The 23,965-nt window shown below is 40.5% G+C and overlaps 2 protein-coding genes across 3 annotated transcripts in view; one reads left to right on the forward strand and one right to left on the reverse strand.

Annotated features, from left to right (window-relative positions):
* The first annotated feature begins 11,348 nt into the window (after window positions 1-11,348).
* LOC146581929 (DNA damage-inducible transcript 4-like protein) lies at window positions 11,349-12,945 on the forward strand. Its single transcript, XM_085288430.1, has 2 exons — window positions 11,349-11,617; window positions 12,162-12,945. Exons 1-2 carry the CDS (start codon window positions 11,449-11,451, stop codon window positions 12,602-12,604), a joined length of 612 nt encoding a protein of 203 aa, XP_085144556.1. The 5' UTR covers window positions 11,349-11,448; the 3' UTR covers window positions 12,605-12,945.
* A 240-nt stretch (window positions 12,946-13,185) lies between these two features.
* The window catches only part of brd8b (bromodomain containing 8b), a 15,767-nt gene continuing 4,987 nt past the window's right edge, over window positions 13,186-23,965 (reverse strand). The window contains exons 8-19 of one of the 2 annotated variants that reach the window (XM_085288409.1): window positions 23,497-23,666; window positions 23,020-23,211; window positions 22,537-22,630; window positions 21,970-22,112; window positions 20,246-20,681; window positions 20,120-20,157; window positions 19,835-20,034; window positions 19,456-19,548; window positions 19,064-19,132; window positions 18,660-18,945; window positions 16,522-16,566; window positions 13,186-14,522 (exon numbers count right to left, since the gene is read on the reverse strand). In XM_085288409.1, the coding sequence (XP_085144535.1) occupies window positions 14,463-14,522; window positions 16,522-16,566; window positions 18,660-18,945; window positions 19,064-19,132; window positions 19,456-19,548; window positions 19,835-20,034; window positions 20,120-20,157; window positions 20,246-20,681; window positions 21,970-22,112; window positions 22,537-22,630; window positions 23,020-23,211; window positions 23,497-23,666 (1,826 nt within the window). In that variant the 3' untranslated portion in view covers window positions 13,186-14,462. The remainder of the gene's footprint in view (window positions 14,523-16,521; window positions 16,567-18,659; window positions 18,946-19,063; window positions 19,133-19,455; window positions 19,549-19,834; window positions 20,035-20,119; window positions 20,158-20,245; window positions 20,682-21,969; window positions 22,113-22,536; window positions 22,631-23,019; window positions 23,212-23,496; window positions 23,667-23,965) is intronic. The other variant, XM_085288418.1, reaches the window with a different exon arrangement.

The following is a 23,965-nucleotide window of genomic DNA, read 5'->3' on the forward strand; positions in this document are numbered from 1 at the left end:
GATGGAATCTAGCGAGCTAACTTCCTGCTAATTTCGTCTTCATGGATGCCTGGATGATAAACTCAATTGTTACACATGGTAGAGCAGAACGCTGATCATTTTATTACAGATGAAAGACTTTAGATAGTTTTTCAACACTCAGTGATGCCACAGTGATCGTGTGATTTATGGACCTGCAGGTGCTCTTGGGAGTTTGAGCCAAGACACGGCTAGTGATGTCAGACTTAAAAGACCGATAAAGAGTGATATGAACATATCTATAACTTACCGGAATGAAAATGTCTGGAGCACACCAACAGATATTTGGAGATGGAATCGAACTGGATATCAGCTGGTCTCACAGCTGCTATCCAGACTAGACGCCTTCTTTTGGTAACATCCGATACATGAGCTGCCTCATGTTGCTTCCAGGTGGGGAAAGAATGAAAAGATAAACCATTTTCAACCTTATTCCCTTGCCGGTCGTGCGATCTAACTTTACAACCGACCGCACAGCAAGTACGAACCATAACTGGTGTTATCCGTGTACTTTCGCTCCTCTTTCGCTAGCGCTTTGTTTGGCCCAGAAACATGGCGCCTCAACCAAAAATTCTGGCCACGCCCCCTCTCGTGACATCACTCTCCACTTCCGGTATTTCAGACAATCCCTTTCCGTCAAGGATTTTTAATTTGTTGCGGTTTTTTAATTTGTTGTGGATTTTTAATTTGTTGTGGATTTTTAATTTGTGGATTTTTAATTTGTTGCGGTTTTTTAATTTGTTGTGGATTTTTAATTTGTTGTGGTTTTTTAATTTGTTGTGAATTTTTAATTTGTTGTGAATTTTTAATTTGTTGCGGTTTTTTAATTTGTTGTGGATTTTTAATTTGTTGTGGTTTTTTAATTTGTTGCGAATTTTTAATTTGTTGCGAATTTTTAATTTGTTGCGGTTTTTTAATTTGTTGTGGATTTTTAATTTGTTGCGGTTTTTTAATTTGTTGCGGTTTTTTAATTTGTTGTGGATTTTTAATTTGTTGCCGTTTTTTAATTTGTTGCGCTTTGCACTTCCCAGCCACCGTAATTTGCTAATAAAATAGCGAATTCACGAGCTAACAGGAACGGGAAAAATGCAGGAAATGGAAAATGTCAGAAATAAATCTGTCTTATTTAAATTGCAGTTTAAAATTCTCTTTTTTAATGTGGAAATTGAAAATGGTTTTTGAAATGAGTTTTTTATTGGGAGTTTTTATTAAGTATTTATTAAAGGATTCATTTTGAAATATTGATTTTTATTTTAAATCTCCAAAAGTTGATTCTGTTCATCTGGACGTAGCGTTTTGTGGGAGAAACATTTCATCACTCATCCAAGTGACTTCTTCAGTCTCAGCTGACTGCAAGTTTCCACAATCTTATAAACAGTACATTTGCATAATGACTGAAACCAGCCCACTGAGGGAACTTTGGAGGCTTTGGAGATGACGTCACGCCGCAATGCATTGTGGGAGCGCGGCACCATTTTCGGGGTCTACGAATCAAAACAAACACAGTGTGTTGGAACGACGATTACAAGACGCTTAAAAGCAGCTCAAAAGAGAATGGACTGTATAGAGACCGATTGCATCCAGAGGCAAAGCAGCTGTACTTGCAGAAAATAGCGTGCATTGGAAATGTGGACCCGTATGAAATGCAGCCGTGGAGTAGAAACCCTGAAGACCAACCGCTATTGACGTAGCCTGATATATTTCATACTAGGGCTGGGCGATATATCGAGTTTTTTAAAAATATCGATATATTTTCATACGAGATATAAGATGTGACAATATCGTTTATATCGATATAGTCTATGTTACGTTGTGGAGCCGCAGGTTTGCCTCTCTTTCGTCCACTTTTGTCTCTACGAAACGTTACTCGGCCTCGCCTCTCCTTCACTGAACACAACTCCGCCTCCCCCATAGCTTCACCTGCAGGCAATGACAAGATGAAAGCGGAAAATCTCCGTTAGCGAGTTACCGCGGATCGCCCCGTGCGTGGGGCTGGACGGCGTCAACGTGTTAGCGAGCTAACCGCGCTAACGACATGCAGCCCGAAGGGGCTGCACGGCCTAAAATCCTTTCATTTTCTCAAAACTCGACAGTGCGCCTTATGTATGAATTCTGGTTGTGCTTACTGACCGCGAACCGATTTTATGTGGTGCACAGCGCTCAGCAATCTGTCAAAAAATGTTTTAATATGACTTTGCTAAGCTAAGGAGCTGCACCGCTTGATGGAGCCGCCTCGCGGAGTGATACGTACTGTGCTTCAACGTAATATTACCGTACTGTGTGTGTATAAGGACCACAAATGGCACCTGTTCAGAGACGTGGTGCAGCTGTGAAATCTGTCTCTTTGTTATTATGCTCAGCTTCTATTAGTTTACATTTTGACTGCACAATTGTGAGCTTTTTGTTATGCACAAAAACAACATTGTTTTCTTTTATTTATGGACCATGATTATTTAATAAATGCTGATAATTTATTTATGAGTAATTTCTTCATGTACATCTACGCTGTATGTAAAGAAAATGCCCGTGTGACATCTGGGACACAGTGTGACTAAGAACTCTCTTTTTGTTCTTAACTTATGGCTTTTTAAAAAAAAACATTGAGATATATATCTTATATCGCCATGCAGCTAAAAAATATCGAGATATGAATTTTGGGTCATATCGCCCAGCCCTATTTCATACCTTATCTGTGGAGTCAGCGCGTACAAGTCTTCATTCAAACAAAGGTAAGTCAGCTCGAGTACTGCGTGTGAAATGCGTTTGATTTCCCTGCAAACAGTCAGATTAGTGCAGCATAAATTCATTCATGAGGGGAAATTACAGTGAGAACATGTGGAGGCTGTTAGGTGGAGTGAGTTCAGTGCATTGATGTGACATTGTCCTGAAGGATTTAGTTATTCTCTATGGTTAAAGAAATTGCAATATTAATGTTTATTATAAATAATTCTAATTATACATCTTGCTTCCATATTTGTATCTTGTGTCACTAAAAATACAGTTTATTTTAATTTTATACTTTGATCAATGACCTGCAGAATCTCCTTATCATATTAAGTGATTCATAATTGTCACTTTATGCTTTCTCCATCTTGAAAGTGATGACATCCTTGCATTACATGCTTTAGGTTCATTTTCTGCAGGCAGGTTTCTGACAGATCAGGCAGATTTACACTATAACATGCAGCGTTCTATAGATGGACACATAAAGAAATGAAAAATTACATGTATGTGCTGACTTTCTAGACACTTTGTTACATTTATGATAAAGTAGATAAAACACATTTACGTCGGCCATGGCTCGTTAGTTCTTGTCTTTAAATGAAATTTGTCTGTGTGTGTTTCAGGTCCTGCACTCTCAAAGACTGAATGAACCAGCATTGCAGCAACAGGTCATTGTGAGCACCACAGGGAAGGTTGAAGCTGCCCACTGCACCTGTATGGCCGGAGTCGCAGAGACCTGCAGCGGATCTGTGGCACAAGGGCTGTTACAGATGAACCTGCATACTGGGTTTTGCCTGGTAATATGACCAAGATACAGCCAGAGGTTGGCCATAAGATAGACTTCTCCTCTTCAGCTGCCCAAAAAAAGGCTCTTGATCAAAACATAAACAGACCATCTGTAGTGACAGGTAAAAGGAGCCGTCCTCAAAACAGAAAAATCCCACCTGCTACTGTGGAGGAGTTGTCACTGCTATAATGCTTAATGTTTTATCTAGGGGTCTAGATTTATGCCTGTTGTGCACTGCCGTGTAAATAATTTGCATTTACTGAAGATGTACTGACTGAGTCCCACTGTTCAAAAGTTGAATAAAGAAAAACTAATTTTTGCCTCTTTTTTTATTAAAACCACCTTATAGAACATCACATCAGTTACAGTGTAGAATCCATGTCATTTATAGTTTACAAATGACAAAATGTTTACACAAAATCACGAGTGTTTACATGATATCACCCACTACTAACATTACTTTATTTACTGTATCTTTTGAAAAAATATACCACTATTTATACAGCAAAAGACTTAAGAATATTTAACAGGAGCAGGTTTCATTTTTCACTGGTTTTATTATCACACTGTTCACCAAACGCAGCAAACCTTCACCATCTTATCCAGGAGGGTCACCTCTTCACCCTCACATGGAAGAAGTAATCTGATTGGCATGGTGGTATGTTTGCAGCAGGTCCCTTGTGTAGCGCTGGAACCCAGTCACGATGTTTCATCCATTTCATTGGCTGGTTTGCTGCAATAATGCCAAATAATTAGCAACTCTATAAATAGAAGGTAGTTCTGCAAAATCACTCAGTAGGATGTTTGTTCTAATTTGCTATGAGCTCAGAGCGCATCGAAAATAAAACTAATAGGCTATAAAGAGTGATGTGAACATATTTAGAACTTACCGGAATGAAAATGTCTGGAGCACCAACAGATATTTGGAGATGGAAGAGAACTGATATCAGCTGGTCTCACAGCTGCTCTCCAGGCTAGACGCCTTCCTTTGCTAACATCGATACACGAGCTGCCTCATGTCGCTTCCAGGTTGGGAAAGAATGAAAAGACAAACCCTTTTCAAGCTTATTCTCTTGCCGGTCGTGCGATCGAACATTGCAGCCGACCATACAGCAAGAACGAACCATGGCTATGCTTTCGCTCCTTTTTCACTTAGACCCCCAAAATGGCGGTTCGGGCCAAAATCCTTTCCACGCCCACCCCCGTGACATCACGCTCCAAAGCCCTGGGCTGGGAGGTCAGTTCCTTAATCTTAATTATGCAATTTTATTCTTGTACCTTTATTTTAAATGAAATTATTAAATCACACATTACTTTAGTAATGTTTAACGAAATAAAAAAAATATTAAATGGATTTCCTAATGCATATTTTATTGCACAATTCATTACTGAAGCACAAAATCCTTTATTTCGATGCTCGTGGCTCTTCGGGTCCTCCATGAGGCTCAACCTCCGTCACTGTGTGCTAACTCTGCAAAATGATCATTTCGTATATTCCCATACGAATATACGTATAGGATATTCGTATATTATTTAAAATAACGGATTCAATTTATAGCTTGTTGGAGTTATATAGATTCTTTTTTCTTTTTTTTACATTTTATTTTGAAAGTACTTTTTGTGCATCCACATTATAGAATAATTCAAATTCTCCAAGAATCGGCAGCAGCCTGTTGCGGGGCTATCACGCAGAGACAGATAACCAATCACACTCAGGGGCTAATTTGGACTCACCAGTCAAAGTGTCGTCTGTGGACTGTGGGAGGAGAGAGGGAGAACGTGCAAACTCGCACACAAGTCTGGCTGTGGAGCGACAGCGCTAACCTCCACCACCCAATGCAAAGACAAATGGTGATTAAATGATCATTCAAAATAAACCAGTCTGGCATGATTCATTTGTTCCAGCTGTTAAAACTGTTAATTAAAATGTATAATTAATAATAATTTGAAACATGTTGACATAATTAAAACAACTAGCGTGTTCTCAAATGTCAGGCTAGCACAGCCGTAAACATGAGACTTTTATTGTGAAGTTAAAAATTAACATTGTAAAAAGGATATTTCAGCATACAAAGGATCCAAAGGTGTTCTTTAAAGCAGTAGGAAAAGGTCAGCAGCTCTCCCTTAAATATGGCTAAAAACAGCCAAATTCAGCTCATCTGTGGGCTGCTACGCCTTCCATGAACGATCTGTAAAACTAGGAAAACGTTGATTTATCATCAAAATCTTTCTTTCATTTAGAAAATTATATCTGTGCTCTCACAACCAAACACAAAGGTTAATGTAGGTGTCCGAGTAAAAGTTCAAAGTGAATAGTAGTTGCAAAAGTCAGGTGGCGCATCAAAAAGAACTAGAATCATCTATCAGCCTTCTTAATTTATTTCAAAGATGCTAGTTTATGGAATAAATCCCTGCAGTTTTTTAAGCTGAAATTTTAATTACATTCATTCATTTACACTAAAACATGCTTGTGCAACCTGTTCATGTCTATGTACTAAACTCAATATTTAATCAATACAGCTTTACAAGATTTTTGTTAGGTGATATTCTGGAATAACTATCATAAATGGACACTGATAGTTAATCAACTGTGAATCAACACAGTAAACAATGAATGTAACAATAATGAATGTACTATTTCATAAATGGTTTTTAATAAAGGTTTAAAAAGGTTTTTGTAAAGGTGCAAATGATGTCTGTAAAATGATAAATCTGTAAACTTTATTTGGATTGCTATTATAAAGTTATTACGGTTTAACCGATGTTTATAATTCCAGTTAACATGCGTGCAGTACGATTGTGGACAATGTTGCTGGAAGTCACAAGACTGAAACTGCAGCTTTTCTTCTTTTTTATTTTATTGTTTAGTTTAGTTTTCCCGTCAGCTTTCCTTCTGCCTTTGCTGTCGGTTTAGCTTTGTTAACGCAGGAAAGTTATTATTGTGAAGTAAAATTAGAGTTAAGTCAAATTTGGGATTGTGATGATCAAACCCATGGCCACACTCTAAAAGTCCGTAACCCCTATGTATTTTTTTTTTATCTGAACACAATAACACACTTTAGTTTCCAATAAGTTTATTGATTGGTTTGGATACATTTGTTCTATTTTTAAGCGCACACATTTACTTTACTTATGTATTCATACCAGTTCATTATTTTGTTTGATCTTTGACTAACCGTTGCTTCTTCTGACTAACCTGCCATGGTGCCTGGGAGTTGGTGTTTTTGTACTTTATGATTATGTTTTGTTTAGTTACCCCTCGTGTGTCATAGTGGTCTGATCAGCCATTATCTATACCCTTGTGAGGCATTTCCTGTTTAGGTCAGTTATGTTTGTCTGGGCATTCATTTGCTCAGTTCTTTGCCTGAGTTTAGTTTTGTTTCTTTGACCTCTTGAGCTCAACATTTATTACTTTTGTAAATGTAATTTTGGGGTTAAATAAATGGAAACCCTATTTTTCTAATAATTTCTGTGACTCCTGCTTTTTTCAACTCGCTCCATCACAGGGTTGCATTATACTTGTAATATGTGCATCACATGACCAAAAGGACTACTGGGGAACTCTGAATACTTTAAAGTCTTGAGAATGAAGACTGGCTCATGGATCAGTGATGAAGCCTCGATTACAAGCACAGCATTTGAATGCTGTGCAAAAACACTATAAAAGCTGCCACATTTGTAGATATTATTATTATTATGTTCATAATCAGCACAGGTAGGTCCACTGGTATTTGGAAATTAACAAAGTCTTTATAATTGTGCCTCGGTACACCACCATCAAAGTTGGCACTTCAAGTGCCAACTTTCAGCTTCGATTTAAGAGGGTTTACAAAAAGTTCCACACATCTTTATTCACAGTCCAGCATTTTGATGGTGGTGTACCGAGGCGTGTGAGGCGAGGGGTTTAATAACAGCTGTGCCACGAGCTGAAATATTTTCACACGAAGTCAATTCACTAATATTAACTTTTAACTTCACATTTAGTAAACAGCCTGCTCTGTGTGTTTGCTTTGCCACAATGCGCTCATTCCTATCTATCCATCAGTGTGTCAGCTGATGTTAGCTGTGTGGGATGTTGTGTTGTTTTGCTCCTCTCAGGAAAACAGGTTGGACTTGCCTCATGCGTCTGTTTTAATCGAACAAAGAATTATAATCATTAAATATTAGCATACACAGTTACATTCAGTTACACTGCTGAATGAAACAACTTGTTAAAAGTATCTTCAGCTAAAAGTGATTTCTTTTCTCCAAAGCAGAAGCGTCTTCATATGAAGTGGTGTACATCGTATGAACTTCCATAAAACACACATTTTGTCTTGTTTTTAACTCCAGCTAAATATTACAAAATCAGCTAATAACATCATAATTCACTAGTTCCTATTATGTTGAATGCTTATCATCTTCAACACTGAATTCAAGTCTTTTTTCATATAATAACATCTGAATTATGTTTCCCTTAAACATGTATTTTCAGTGTTATGAGCATTAGGCCTAAATGTGGAGATTAATTCACATGAGAGCAACCAAAGACGACTGCTTTCCTTTGCAGATTTTTTCATCTGAAGGCCAAAAGGAAAAAAAAATTCCACTTTGTTACTTTTATGGGTTGTGGAACAATAACTTGTGTTTGCCTGTCGAGTCCACTTGATGCACGGTTTCATCTCCATTTTCTGCTCTTTTATCGATCTAAATATTACAAACCCCACAACTGTTCTGTGTTCATAATGCAGCACAATTGGATCAGATCCCCGTGGCTGTCGACTGATCTGATGCAACCTCGCGGAGCAGTTTCACCGGCTGCGCTCTCAGTCATGAGGTGTTTGTGAGTGCATGTGAAATGCAGATAAACAGGCTTGGTGCCAGACATCTTGTGACCGCTTCTTTTGTTTATACAGTCATTGAACACATCTTCCTCCTCTTCCCTCTTCTTTACTAAATACCATGACTTTACATGAACTCTTTTGAATTTTATACTTTTCCAGTTTTTCTCTTTTCCCTCATTTATATGTAGCCTTCTTTCCCCACTGCTGATAATAAATATGCCACAGACAGTGATCGTTTTAGAGGTCACACATTTAATCCAGAAGTTAATAAGTTAAAAAGTGCAGCAGGTAAAACATTTAAGAACCATGGCAGCAATAATAAAAGTATAATAAATAAACAAATAAGAAAAGAATAAGAAAAGTCACATTTACATTTACGTAGCAACACTTCCTTAGCACTAAATGAAAGGTGCTCTGTTTGCACATGATTTTTCCTCTGCTCACATTTCTGAATGCTCACAGGACGTTTTATAATTACAGCAGTGAGTCAGTAAGTGTTGTTCACTTTGAGAAGGATATGTTATATGAATTATTTAGTGTCACATGTACTCACACCTTGCAGCTTTTCTTAATATCTTAATAAAAGAACCAAAGGTAACACTTTAATAGAGTTCACTAATAAACTTTATTTTAAGTTTAATGAATTACATATTGTATTATTGTTATGCTTTACATTAAGGTCCATACATTTATAGACAGTGATCCAAATCTTGTCTTTGTGCTTCTCTGCACCACCACAGTGGACTTAGCTTTCATTCAAGGAAAACAAAAGTTGGACTTTTTGGGAATTTTGAACATTTTCCTGCATTTTCAGAAGCTAAACAGTAGGGGCACTGGAAATGCCTGAAACTGAAGAGGGTGATCACAGAATTATTTCTCTGGCTATTAAAAGCAACAACCAGCCAAGTCCTGACAACACTCTGGAGGACACTGTCATCAAGAGATGCCTTGGTGAATGTAAGTGCAGAGGGTTTAAAACAGGTGCAAATCACCGGTTGCATGAGGCCATATCAGACTTGCGTATCAAAAATAATCTATGCATTTAAAATTGTGTTAGTTTGACAACTTAATCTGAGTCTCTGTTATTAAACCCCTCGCCTCACACACTACATGTGTGAAGTTTACTTTGGAAGTGACAAAACACAGAAAGCTTATTCTGAATAGTTGTGTAATTAAAACACACACACACACACCACACTGGATGTCTTAAACAGTGAGTGTTGGTTTTACAGCACTGTCACTATACATTGCATTTCCTTGTCACCTCACAGTGTAGTTCCCCTGCATTTCCACAGAAAGACGCTTCCTTCTTAGTGGCGAGCCTCTGACTTGACGACAGCAGCTAGTCTGAATGTGACTGGCTGCCAGCTGTGACGTTTCACAGCAGGGAGATTTCCCAAGACCATGACTCAGGTGTGAGTCTTTAACCTGTAACCTACTGTTATCTGCTCTCACGTAACCTAAGTAGGTTGGACTTAAAGCAAGGAGCTATTTGGTGTCATGGAAACACTGTCCTTTGATTGGAGGATAAAGCTCCTTTCCCTCGCCAGATGAATGTGAATTTAAATGACTGGTGTGTATTAGACAGTTAGTCATTTGTGAGCAATGCATGATTTATGACGCCATTGTGTCTGGACTTGAAAACAACACTGTGGGATTCAGAGGAATCTTGTGTGCAGTTATAAGAGTTAGATGGATTGCTTAAACCTTTGGATCTGCAGCAGGCCACTTTTAGATAAATTCATGAGAACAATCCAAACCCAGAAGCCCAGATGTGTTAAATATGTATCTGACAAAAAAGGTAATTTTACTGCATATGAATAATAAACTACCACAAACCTGTTAGCCCAATGGAAGATTTCTGTGTGAAAGCTGATGTGGTATTCAACTTGACACCACAAACACCCACTGTACTGACCTATATTTTCGTCACAGGCTAGTATATTTCCATGGCAGCCTGTATGCCATGTTCATTTATTAGTATTTTTTTTAGTACTAGTAGTTTTTTAAATCAGGTATTTAGAGCCTTCATTTACAGACACATGCTAATACAAATATTCTACTACAAATAAAGGTCCTGGAGCATGACTGAAGAAAAGTGAACTTTGTGTGTTTTCTACATTATATGACTTAAAATTTTTATAGATAATAAATGTTACTTCCCATATGGTTTTCTGGAAAAATAGGGAAATATAAATTATGTGGAAAATCCAAATATTCTCTGTTTTGATCTTGAGTTTTCAAAAATCATGTATCAACTGACTGTAAACCTTATTCAGCTTATTTACTATAATGAATGGTTGCCTGCCCACTATTTTTTTTTTATTTTATTATTTGCTACTTGAAAAAATATAAATTTACAAACCTTTCTCCAGGAAATCTAAAATTTTTGTATATTACAGGGTTATAAAAATAAATGTTAGAAAATGTCATAAAATGTTTTAAGAAAATACGCTTAAAATGTGTGGGAATGGAGTTAGAAAATGAACACAAATACATCAAAAATGGAATGTTTTTCATGAGGTAAACTGAAAGGAAAATTTAAAATGAAAAAACAAAGGTAAAAACAGGTAGTAAAAACACAATGTTAATTTAAGTCATTTTACTAATTTTGTCCATTATTTGATATATTTTGGTGCTTTTAATGTCATAATTGTTTTAATGTGTCATTTATCTTTTTTTAAATCTATTTAGTCTTTTATTAATATTATTTTGTAGGCTGAAACTTTCATAAATATATATAGTTAAAAACAACAGACGTGTACAAGGCACAAAATATTACAAGGTAGGACGATACATAAGTAAATATCTCCATTAAAAAAAAAGAATAATAAAACTAAATATTACACATAACTACTGAGCTTTTACACCAACTTTCTGCAATCTCCTCGTGCGTTGCGTGATCCGGAAATTTCTGGCTCAATCCACCAAGCCCCGCCCACACGTGCGATTGCTCAGCTGACGCAACTGACAGCTCGGGTATAAGACCTCCGCGCTCACAGACAGCAGCCGCTCAGCTCAACCAACTCGATACATGGAGAAGACACAGACTAAACGCTCGGAGGAGATACCGGTGCTTCACAAACAGGAATCAGGATGGTCTATAGCTCGGCTCTGGTCTTTGGACACCTCTTGTCGGAGGAAGAAAACGTCGTAGAGATGATAGGAAAGTGCTTTTGTCCGCTAAAGACAACAGGACAAAAGATGAGTTCATCCCGGCGGGGAAGCGTCGAGAGCTACGAAGAAAGCGAGAGCATTTCATCCTGTAAGTTGTTCATAAAGTTAGTGTTTTGTTTTTTTTATATACTTTTATCCAGTGTTTTTTAAAAAAGGCGAAGGTTCTTCCTTAAGGGCTCCTAGTCTAAGGACTCCTCTCTCTCTGGCTGGCAGAGCCTTCAAACACAGCTAATGCTATTTAATAAATATCAATGGTCCAAAGTAAACCATGGAACCGGTTGGAAGTAACTAAACCTTCGCGCTAGACCAATGGGGCATTGAACTGGCAGTGCTCGTTCACAGGACACTCGTCTGATGCAAGCCCTTCAGCTTTTGGATCAGCTGATCACTTGCTGAGCTTTTCAGAGCGCTTCCTTGTTCGCTGCTGATGCAAAGCCTTTATTCTGGTGACGTACTATATTAATTGCAGCTTTCACGTGATTTAAAATCTGTCTAAAGTGAATTGATTCAAGGGTCTGACACTCAACGTTGCTAGTGTAGAGAAAAGAGGGACCCTTTGACGTGGATATTAAACTCTAATGAGATGGTGTGACTTGTTTCTCATTCTGACGCTGCTTTGTCTCTTTATTCAGTTGCTGACCTGGACGCCGGTCTGGAGCACGAACAGCGGCTTTTCCAGCAGGTTGTGACTCAGCAGATGGAGCGTCGCCTCACTGAGGCCAAGGCTTCCATCCTCAACTGCCAGGTGCTCCTGCTGCCTCGCCACATGACCACCAGGATTAGTCAGGATGTGGTGCGTGCCTCTGCTGATGAGCCCTGTGGGCTCCGGGGGGCCTCCATCAAGCTCTACATCGATGGCAAAGATGGCCTGAAGTACATCGGGAGCATCTTCCCCGATTCCAGCGTCACACCGACTTTCGAGCTATCTGTGGTCTTCAAGGCAGAAAGTGACGGCTGGCCGTCATTCAAGAACATCTTCGATGGCAACAAAGTTTTGAAGCTGAGACCAGAGTACCGGCTGGTCAAGAGGAAGCTCTACTCCTCTGCCAGTCCTGTTGTTCACGACTTCAACTAGGGGTGAAGATGAGACGCTAAACCATTACCCGTGTGTGGTTTTAACCATCAGCTACATGTAGTCTGCCATGCACTGGAACCTGATTGCCTTCCTGTAGTTTTTAAAGAGAGTTATTTATTTTTCTGTATGAAAGTCTGACAGGAGGCCCACTATTTTTCTTCTTTTTTATATTTATTTTTCGCTTTCCTCTATTCTGTAGTTGGTGACAGTATTTTTGCACCAGTATTTGAATGTAAAGATGTGTACACTGGAAGTGTGTCAGTACAGGATTGGGCAGGCCTCATTCCTGAAAGATGCCTCTTAATATACAGAATGCAAAATAAACTTTTTGCACAACTTCAGTGCTGTGTTTGCATGTTTCTTTTGAACACTGGGATCACACAGACCCTGTGATACCATCATAATTACAGACCCATTTACAGGTAATAGAAACTGTAAATAATCCCGTTCCTGATTACAATAAGCCTGAGGGCACAAAATGCAGTTACCAGGAAACTGTTCCCACAGAATGAATTCCCCTTGTCAAGTTAATCATTACTCAAATTCAAAGTGAAATGCTGCTTAAATCCCAAACTGATCCCTTACACGTTTAGATCAAATCTTTATTAACAAATTTACACAAATGTATCAGCTACCCAAACACAACTACATGAACCTTTTCCAGTACAAAACTTCACTCCTTGACACGCATTACAAAAATCTTTCCTGTGCTCTATGCACAGCCTACATCCTAAGTAATAAGTGGCAATGATTCAGCAACAATCTGTTAAAGCCCATTAAAAAACAACTGTTTTGTCAAACCACTGGTATTTAAAGCTGCTTCAAGGGCAACTTTGGGCCTTAGTGTATATTTCCTTGTAAAAGAAGGGCTTTGACATTTGAGGTCAACCTAATTAAATATTTTGTAGAGCCGGGTAATGTTTTGAAAGCCTTTTTTTGGTGCTGTTGATACCTCAGGTTAAGAGCTTGTTGCCAAACATCAGTGGCAGCCCTGCTCAGTGCTGAAAGTGTTACACTGAGTTTAACCTGTGGCTGAATTTTATCTATATTTATATAATTACCCTTATTATCAATTGTACTCAGAAGTACGATCAGTAGAAAAGTGAAGGATCTGCAGTTTAATGGGCTGAAACATGCACTGGTAGACAATGGCCAATAGATTGAATCAAATTAATTAAATTACTATTAATAGAAGACACAAACCACAATTTTGCAACCAAAAAGAAGATCAGAAATCTATTTTATGAAATATTTTAAGTAACTCTTATTTTACCATTATGCTTTAGCAGTGATCAAACTAACAGATTTCTTTGCTCGGGGTGGTGTCAGCCCAACATGCAGAACTAGAAGACTCGCTTTGAATTTGTGGAACTATACATCATGGTTGCTCATGTGGCCATCTTCGTTGTTGACGTCTGTTCAGCCCAAAGGGGCTGAGCATAATCGGGTGCCGGACGTATGCACGACTCAAAGTGATCAAATCTGCCAAGTAGAACTCATCTGGCCCGTTCCCATCTGATCCCAAACAAACTGTTGCTGGTGAAAGTATTGTTCTCTATCCACAAAGACCTTGTGTTGCAGCAGGGGCAAATTATGACCCCCGCTACCCGTGCTGGTGAAATTATTCTTGGGAAAATTGGTGCAACATCCCATGGCGCCCCATGAATGGGAGCGAAGAAAACACTGTACAGCTCTCTCAGACACACACACACTTATGGCCCTTAGTATAGGTGTGTGTGTGTGTGCACACAAAAACCAGGCACATGGAGACGGCACAGTCCTCTTCAGAAAACGACCAAAGTGACCAGAAAGCAATCAGCTGCAAGATTCGAAGAGCGGCTCTCAGCCCCCTCTTGCACTACTTCTTCATCTTGAGGTCGGCCTCCATGGCACTCCGCCGCCCCCTAGTGCCTCCATCCTGCAGCAGAGACACAAAGAAACGTGGAGAGAGAGAAAGAGCACGCTTAACGTAAAGGTGTACAGGTCAAAGGTCAGGCAGGCCCTGTGGCAGGCCTCCTTGTGTCATTGAGCTCCGTACAAAAACAGCACAATCCACCCTGGAAGGCATCGTTCCCCAAATGATGAACAGAAAATAATCATGAGCAAAATAAAAAGAAAACAAGGAGAAAAGAAACTGGAACATGCAGAGATGCTAACGCACATTAACGGAAAAACACAGGAAACTGGCATTAACCGAAGGTCGACGGAAGCTTGGGTGATGAAAGTTACCTGTGTGTGTGTGTGTGTGTGTGTGTGTGTGTGTGTGTGTGAGAGAGTGAGAGAGAGAGTGTGAGTGTGAGTGCGGGATGGGAAAAATCTTTGGTGCAAACAAAAATGTAAACGTTTATGAGGGTGATACAGACAGTATATGAGAGTGTCTGTTTGTGTTTGTGTGTGTGTGTGTGTGTGTGTGTGTGAGTGAGAGAGTGTGAGTGAGAGACTGTGAGTGGGAGAGAGAGAGAGAAACTGCAAGGTAGAGGAAGAAGTCTTTCATTTCTATATCATCTGTATGGCACATCTATAGAGCACAGGATGGGCGTAGGCTCACGGCCCATCTCTTCTGCATTTAATCACTTCTACACTGCTGAGTAGTTGACACCACTTTAATAGCTCAGTGGTTTAGAGCAACAATCTCTTTGAATCTGCCGTCATAAGTCTTGGAAAACCTGACCGATTAGATTGGATCGCCACTATGAGGAATGGTTATTTCAACATGCTGTATATAAAAGATGGTCATTTTACATTAACCACTTGTTTACAAACAACCACTATGAAGCAATCTGATATTCTTATATCAGCATTTTTTGACACATAAAACCCAAACAATTTCCTCACATTTGCTATGTGTTGTATGTTTTTACTCGTCTAAATCAGCCAGTTGTTGTGTTTGTGGTGCTATGCTAACAGGGTGGTTGAAGCATGCCCTCTGTTGGACAAACTATGTAACATTCACACTCATGGCTGTAGGGCGTTTCTCCAATCTCTTTTTAAATCTTAACTTATCAGCCAATAAAAATACACAAAAAAAGAATAACCATCCTGAGGGCAGTGCGCCAAGTTACAAGCTAAAACTAAAGCTGCTCCCATAAAACTGCATCACAGAAATACCTACTTATAAATACTATGTTAAAAACTGAAGCCAATTTTATGGATAATTAAATTAAAAGACTCTAAAAGGCACCAACACTATAAATGCAGATGACTTGAATTATCCATGCTGAGGCCTAACAGAGACCGAGCTGCTACAGTTGTCTCTGCTGGCAACTGGCTGTCTATCAAAGAGTCCACACCCACTTTTACTTAAACACGGTCTTTCAGACAGGGTAAATATTATATCAGAGACACCAAAAATATTTTTTTCTATTGGGCTGAAAAGTGATATCTGATTATCTGATGTAGAGTTGGTTATTTTAACATGGGAGTCAATGAGGATTGACTCACTTTTAAAGCCAGTCTCAAGTGGCTCTTAAAAGAACTGAAGGTTGTGTCTCTTTCCCCATTTATTTGTGAGAGCCACAGGATGTTGCTTGGTTATTTTACATTTAACATTTGATTTTATATTTGTTTTTTATTTTATTGAGTATTTCCCACCAGTCTGAAGTGCGAGTGAGTTCAACTAAAATTGGCCAGTTTAGGTTTGTAATATAGTTTGCAAGCTGACTTTTGCTCCTATCAATCTATATAGTTTTTATTTTCTGACTGGTCGTATTAGTCCACCTTTAATGACCTTCATGGCGTCTTGAATCCTTACTGTCCTCCAAAGCCGCTTCAGTAGAAATAAAGAGAAAGATCAGAGGTACAGACAGGTGTGTGCAGTGTGTAACACTGTGTATGTGTGTACATGTTAGCTTTGAGACAAGCGTGTACGGAGCTTGGCCTGACTCTGGTGAAACTTGAGCGAGAACCTGAATACTTACAAAAAGAGAGAGAAGGAAAGCAGGAGAGGCCATTGGGACACTGTCCTGTAGGAGGACAAACATCGGAGTGAGAAAGAGAGAGAAAGCACACACAGGCGTGAGAAAGCAAGTGTCATACAAGTCTGCGTCAAACACAGAGACACGCTCAGGAGATGGGGGTCCTGTTGACTTCAGAGCTGCACATACACAAACGCACATTTCTACACAACATCAAGACACACACACACACAGTCTCTGAATGCAGTCTGGAAATATTAAGACTCATGGAGATGAAGAGCGTACACAAGCAGGCACAAACAGAAGCAACGCAGAGGTGTGAGGACCTCTCACAAGCACCGCACCACAGTTTGCACAACTTGTTAAAGTTCTAAAACGGAGAAGTTGGACTTTGCTGTGTAGCAGTTAAACAAAACACTAAAAGTTTACTACATCTGTAGAAATATTTGTTAAATATATTCTGCAAAATGTATCTTTAAGTGTGGACTTTCCAAGAAAACATGACATCTTCCCAAAATGTGTTGTCTGAATGTTTCAAATTTCCACCATATCCTATTAGACACACACTCAAGCGTTCAAACAGGAGAAAGCAGGGTGCAGATAAAAGATGGATGTAGCCACTGTGACAACTGTGAATGCAAAGCCCAGTTGTAAAGCCTCAAGCGGAGCTTTTACGGCGTCATTTTATTATTTTGAAACCAAACATGACGAGCGAGGATTGGATCTGACTGACACATTCAGGGACGCTGCGTGCCACGCTACAGCTTTATCCTGTTTTTCACTCTTCATAAAATGAACCTCATGTTTTATTAAGACAGTCATCAGAAAAGTGTTTACTGAGGTAATAGATCAAAGGAGCTGAAGTGTCATTTTTCCACAGACAACCTTTTGTCACCCCCTGCTGGCGATAAGAAGAAATTAATGTTTAAGGCACTTCCACAATGACTCCATATTTGAGAACAAGAGTGGAAGAAAAAGGTTAGCTAGGATGAAGTTACATCCATTTTTTATATGCAATGTATGGGAGAAAATAACACACACACACACACACACACACACACACACACACACACACACACAGTAGGAGATGCAGAGAGAGAAACAGGAAACAGAGCAGAGGGTCAGAGATAGACTAGAGAGACAGCACCGGTGCAGCCAGCATGCAGGATGTGAAGCAGCTGGGAAGTCAAGATTAAGAAAGTGCACTTACAGCAATTAGAAGTGACAGTGCTGTGTAACAAAGTGAGCATGCCTAACTTGTATGATGCACATCAGTGCCGACCCTTTAATACATTGGCACTCTTAACTCCTTGTGTCCTAATCACACCACTGGTTTCTGGTACTTCACACCACACTGACACAGTACAGTAGCATCACTCTGGGATCGTAATGTGGAGACAGGGTGAGGTGTATCGAGGTCAATTCTTCAATAAGTTCTTTTAGAAAACTAGTCCATTTGTCATATTGTATGTGACATAAATCAGAACTACACTGACTGCATGGTCACTGAAATGTGTGCTGAACCCACAGCTTCCTCAGGTTTCATATGCTGACAGTAAATAAAACAGCATGTCTGTCTGTGACATTTCACAGAGCATAACTGACACGTCAAAAACATTTAATGAATCCACTATTTATGTTTCTTCCACATAAGCGTGTATTTTCATCCAGTTTTGAAATGACTGCCAACCGCAGCATGATGGCACACTGAAATTATGGTCCTGATATACCAAACACATTTATCTACACCAATATAAAATGCCCTTAATAAAAAAAAAACTTTATGACTCCATAAACTGGAAGTGCTATCTGTGGTTTACAAGAAACAGCCAGTTCTGGGACTGTGCACTTCCTGTAAATAATTAAAATGCATTAAACTTAGATTAGATTTCTCCACCTTCTCTTGGAGGCGGGCAGAGGGACTGTTCGCAGTAGCTTTGCAGGCATCATAAAACTCTAAATACCTGGAAGAACATTTATTGCACCGATCTAACAGGAGTCACAGCACTCAGTGTTGGAGAGAGGCAAGAGTTTACAGTGTAGTTACAAAACATCAGCACTGGCATGTGTGGAAACTTTCTTTTGCTTTTAATAAAGAACTCTGCTTCATCACAATCAGACTTGTCTGCTGCTCAACCCACCTTCTCGGCTGGCTCTCCTGGTTTACGATTTCCCTCCCTGCCTCGGAGGCTCTTGGCAGAGATGGCGCTCTCTGAGGTCTGCATGATGAGCTGGGTGGCCAGGAACTGCTGGACGTGCTCCAGGACGTCGCGCTGCATCTCCAGCGCCATGTGGTACACGTCGTGGTCCGACGAGTTGTACATGACGGCATTCTGAAACATCAGCATGATGTCGCGCTGGAACTCAGCGGTGGTACGGATAACACCGGACTCGATGTTCTTCTTTATGGCGGACAGGTCCATGGGTCTGCAGCAAGAAAGCAGCAGCAGTTAGTTTGTTTTGGTACTTTAGTTGAACAGTTAGGCTGCAACGATTTTTAGCTGAGCTTGTTTCAAAAATGAAGGGTGTGTGTGTGCGGTCTGACCTGTGTACAATGCTGTGGTAACCTGGAGCGATGTCATCTGACACAGGCTGTAGGAAGACGCTGGCGTACCTGAGAAACACAATATTAGCAAAAGTAAAACACCTGTTTCCTCTCAACAACGTGACCCGGGTTAATCTGTAGGATTCAAGCGAGTCTCTAACTTCTTTAACTGACTGGAAAAAGTCAAATGGTTTCATGCAAACGCGCTGCAGCATGTCCAACAATGTAGTTACTCATTCAGTCACACCAGCTCGATACAAAAAGCTGGAAATTGATGAAACTCACAATAATAAGACAAAAATAAATAAATCAAATGAAATTGATTTGAACTTACTGACCAAAAAAAACAAGACTTGAACAATTTATTGTTGAGCTCTGGTACAAAGCTCTACCTGTGATTGGCTGCAGCTCTCCACACCAGCATAATGGCTTTCTTCCAGATCTTCTGCGCCTGGACCGCCTCCTGGTCTTCGCCACATGTAGAGCTGACGCAGGAAAGAAGAGAGAGGCAGTCGGAGCAGAGTGGGAGAGAAAAGCAAAAAAAACAAAAGCATATACTGTTAGACTGTTAGCCCAATGAAAATGACAAAAGTCAGCTAAGTTTGATCCATTTTCAAAGAAAGATTTCCCCTAATATTTTTGTTAAGAAGAATAGCAGGGGTTATTTCAGGAGAAACAGACTCCTGGTTTTACTATTACTGGTAAAACCAGGGACAGGGTGAATATTTTTGCCTACGCCCTTTCTGGAAGAATAAGCACCTGGACACTTACAGCTGGGAAGAAGAGGCCGGGCTGCTGGCCAGTGAATCAGCAGTGTAGCGCTGGGAGGGCGGGCCGTATCCATCCTCACTCTCACTTGCTGCCCGATCCACCTCAGATAAATATGGACCCTCCCCCTCTCCACACTCGTCCTTCAGCTCCATCGCTTCTTCGGGGTCGCCCTCGCTCCCTGCCTCCTCCTCCTTCACCTCCTGGATTCAAGCACACAGAGTAAAATAACGGTTATTCTTGTTATCATATGCCGTCCACACATGTACGTAGCCTTAAATGTGTTACCTTGGACTCTTTCCCGGACACAGAGCTGTCCTCAGAGTCTGTGGGACAGAAACGAGGAGACAATGAGAAAACAGAAATGTGTGAGCATTTCCACTGTGGGTATAGATCGGTGTGTAATCCACGCACCTAAGCAAGGTGGGTTGGGCTCAGGCTGACTCCACTCCTCTCCTTCACTCTTCACTGTAGCTTCAGTGACTTCTTTGACCACGGGCCCCTCCTCTGCGACTTCACTTGCTGCTACACCATCATCAGAGGTGACAGAAGAAGTGACATCACTTCCCGTCACCTCAGGTCCTTCATAGTTTCCCTTAAGCGGTTCTTCCCTGTTAGTATCTGGCTGGTTTTGTGTCTCCTGGCTGGCAGGTGTCGGGGCTAATGTTGCGACCATATCCTGAGGTGTCTGTGGGGGGGCTGACTCTTGGATGGTGGGTGTGGGCTCTGAAGCTTTCAGCTCTTGGGTCTCCCAGGGGCCAGGTAGGGTGTGACCTTCTGACACGGCCTCTTCGCACAGAGAGAGAGCTGCTTCCACCGCAGCTGCATCCAAAGCCACAGGGTCATCGTCCTGGGATGATGATCAAAAAGATAAACCATTATGTTGTTTCAGTGTTTCCCCACACATGAACTTTACATGGGGAGCCAGGTTAGTGAAAGAGCGGGTATTAGACCTGCTGACTGTCAGAGCAGCAATGAAGTGTCTCCAATTAAAAAACAACAAACAAACAAAAAAAACAAGAGGAGTTCTTAAGCTAAACCCCAACCTACCGAAACCACCAGCGATAACTGTGGCCTCTTCCTCCTGACCTGTCAGACACATGTGACCTTACTGGGATCACTAGGCTCCTTCCAGTATGGCTCTCATACTGGTAGGAGTTCATTGACCACACTATGGTTGTGATCGTTACATCATGGGCCACATCCAGCCTACTTTGATCTTGAGACAGCTGTGAAACTCACCTTTCTGAGATGTCTTAATATTTGAAAAGGAAGTGCAATTTCAACAGCATGTCTTAAAGAAACGCTGATGTAGCAAATGAGAAAAATGTATTAACGCGACTCTTTGGGTTTAAATTGTAAGAAAAAAATGTGTAAAATTCCAGAAAGTTCTGGCAAAGTTTTTGTTAAGTCACAGAAAATATGTTTTAACTGTGGAACCACTAAAAACCACAGAAACCTCTACAGTGAAAACACAGGAACTTTTCTCTTATTTAATTGCTAAGCTATTACTTAAGTACTTTGGTGCAGTGTGAAAGGCCTCTTTAATTTACGCCCTCCTTCACATTTTCCAAAGCTGTCCAGTGGGCCGGACTGGAGTCTTTGCCTGGCCGCAGACTTTATGTTTGGCACCGGCTCTAGGGGTTGGGTGGGCCAAGTGAATTTTGAGATTTTACATTTTTTCCCCCCATCCAAAGGAATAAAGAAACCAATATACTACTGGAAAAAATCCCCTTTTTCTTATTGTGAAAATTCAGTTGCTGTTAACGAGCGATTGTCAGTACTTCCTGTCTAGTGCTCTCCTGTAGGCAGTCTGTTCAGGTTGCTGCTGTGACAATCCTCAGTGTAGTTGTGCCATCTACAGGCAGTCCTTGTTCTGCTCTAGAGATTCTTCAGGGCCACTCTTAGCTAAATGTTTAGTCCAAGTCTGACAATGGGAACATAAAATATGGAAAATTTCATTCTTTGTTTTCCAATTAACACTAAATATTTTCTAAATCATATTTTCTTTGTATTAGTTTGTTTTTAGTGTCATTGCCTTAATCAACGACTAAAATACTTGATATTAAACCTACAAAATAAACTCTGCTCCTGGTCATATTAATCTCAAACGAATGCAGCCCCTACACAGTACGTACCTTCTCTTCAATGATGGCAATGATGTCTCCCACTGTCTCCAGGTCCAGTTCATCACCAATGTAAGACACAGCCACGAGGTCTTCTTCTACTAATCCCGTGTCCTCACCGAGCTCTGCCTTCACTGCAGCCTCCGCTTCCCCCTCTGTAAAGCCGTGCAGGTGACGAAATAAGAACACAAGCATGCAACAAGAATCTTACTGCAAAGTTAAGACCCGTATCTCCCTCTTTGAACCAGGAAACAATGACTAAAATGCAACAACGCGGACGTGTGACTTTATTTAGAAACAGACTGTAGAAAAACAGGAAAAAAAGGAGGAGGAGAGACAAGCAAAAACGTTCCCCCAGACACCCCCAAGACATTTAGTGTTACTTTGAACATGCTCTGTCTATCTTAATTACAAGTAACCAGGAGTCACGATGCCCAGTTAGGTTTTGTTTAACCTGCTTTTTAAAATCAGGACATTTTTAGGAGCCCCATGAATGCAATCATTTCCCAGGACAGCAACCAGGCAAGCTGTAAAGAAAGTAGCTCCTGTGTAATGTGAAACTTAGTTAGGTGTGTTTACCTGTGATGATGTCATGGCCAGGTGGTAAGGCAGTGGCTGCCGTAGCAGTCTGTACGCCATTAGTTAGGCTTCCAGTGGAGTCGCCCTCTGCAACCTGACATCAGAAAAAACACAACAACAAAAACACCAAAGTGAGGTTTAATAAAAAATATCAGAGCATAAAAGAAGATTTAAAAGAATACTGATGTTAGAATATCACAATAAGGCTTTATTGCCCACTGAGTGGATCAAGTCCTACTTTCATTCTTTGAATGTTAGTATTAGAATAGGTATCAAAACTCAGTGGCTTAGCCAGGAATTTAAAAATACTCCAAATCGATTTGCACTTTACAGATGCATTTAAATGATTTGTTTTCACACATTGCTGGTTTTCAGGTATTTTACAGAACTGAGTCTAAAGCCTTTGAGCAAGACTCGCACAAAGGCTTTCATTGTAATCACATCGTTTCTGGATGTTATGAGCCATGCTAAGTTGCCTCTCACCAGGCGAGGGCTGGCTGAGATGAGGTTGCCTTTTTTCAGCAGTTCTGACAGTAGAGGTGAGGGTGGCGGTGTGGCCTTCTGGGCTAGGAGCCTTTTCTGTGGCGAGTCATCGACTAGAACAGCGAGTCCACCATCTTTGGGCCCAGGTCCTGGAGGGTCTGCTGCTGGCAGAAACACTCCTACCCCCTGAGCCTGACAGACAGCAGAGAAGTCATTGAGACGGAGCGAGATGATCTTATTCCTCTGACTTGTAATGAGGCAAAAACTATAACCCCTGGGGCCGAATATACTCATGTTTAATGTTACTGTAGACGTCTCCATATTCACTGCAGTGAAAAATGGTTTATGTTGCTGTGAGCTTGGCTGAAATTTATCTCTTAACAGAAAACTGGGACTCTTATAAACTCATTTCCCTTCACCATCATTCTTCTATCCTGTGAGCTAAACAAGTATATATGGCAAACTAAGTGTTCTTACAACTGAGTGGGTGGTGGTTGTATCTTCAGAGACACCGGCTCCTGTATCCATGGGTGGAGTGGGCACTGAAGAGTCAGTCTGAGAATCCAGGTTTGGCGGGCTGGCACCCAGGGGAGACCGTAAAGTCACACTGGGCAGACGCTTGGGTGTGTTTTTCACTGCCTGGCGAGCTGCGATACAGACAGAAGACCAGAGTGGAGGTGAGCATGACAATTTTCAAACTCTCCTTAAAAACAAATCTGAAAAAAAGCAGCAGAGAAATCCTGAACATCATGTGAGAGGATCATCACTCCAACCCAAGCACTTGAGTGAAAGATGCTCTTGTCTTAGGAGAAGCTGAGAAACATTCCAAGAAGGACGAGAAGTTGCAATCTTCTGAGATATAGATGCATATACTCCTGCTCTCAGTTGATTCTGATCTCACATCTATGTTACCCCTAAGGTTTTTATTAAGCTTCCCTCCCCTTCC

Source organism: Mchenga conophoros, linkage group LG2 (assembly GCF_057382185.1).
Source record: "Mchenga conophoros isolate Kocher_MC1m ecotype Shallow Benthic linkage group LG2, M_conophoros_male_GT1.1, whole genome shotgun sequence".
NCBI lineage: Eukaryota > Metazoa > Chordata > Actinopteri > Cichliformes > Cichlidae > Mchenga > Mchenga conophoros.

Excerpts from the sequence above, each read along its gene's own strand:
- LOC146581929 (XM_085288430.1), top strand. The coding sequence starts at position 11,449 with ATGGTCTATAGCTCGGCTCTGGTCTTTGGACACCTCTTGTCGGAGGAA. Across the intron at positions 11,618-12,161 it reads AAGCGAGAGCATTTCATCCT|TTGCTGACCTGGACGCCGGT; the intron begins GTAAGTTGTTCA and ends CTCTTTATTCAG.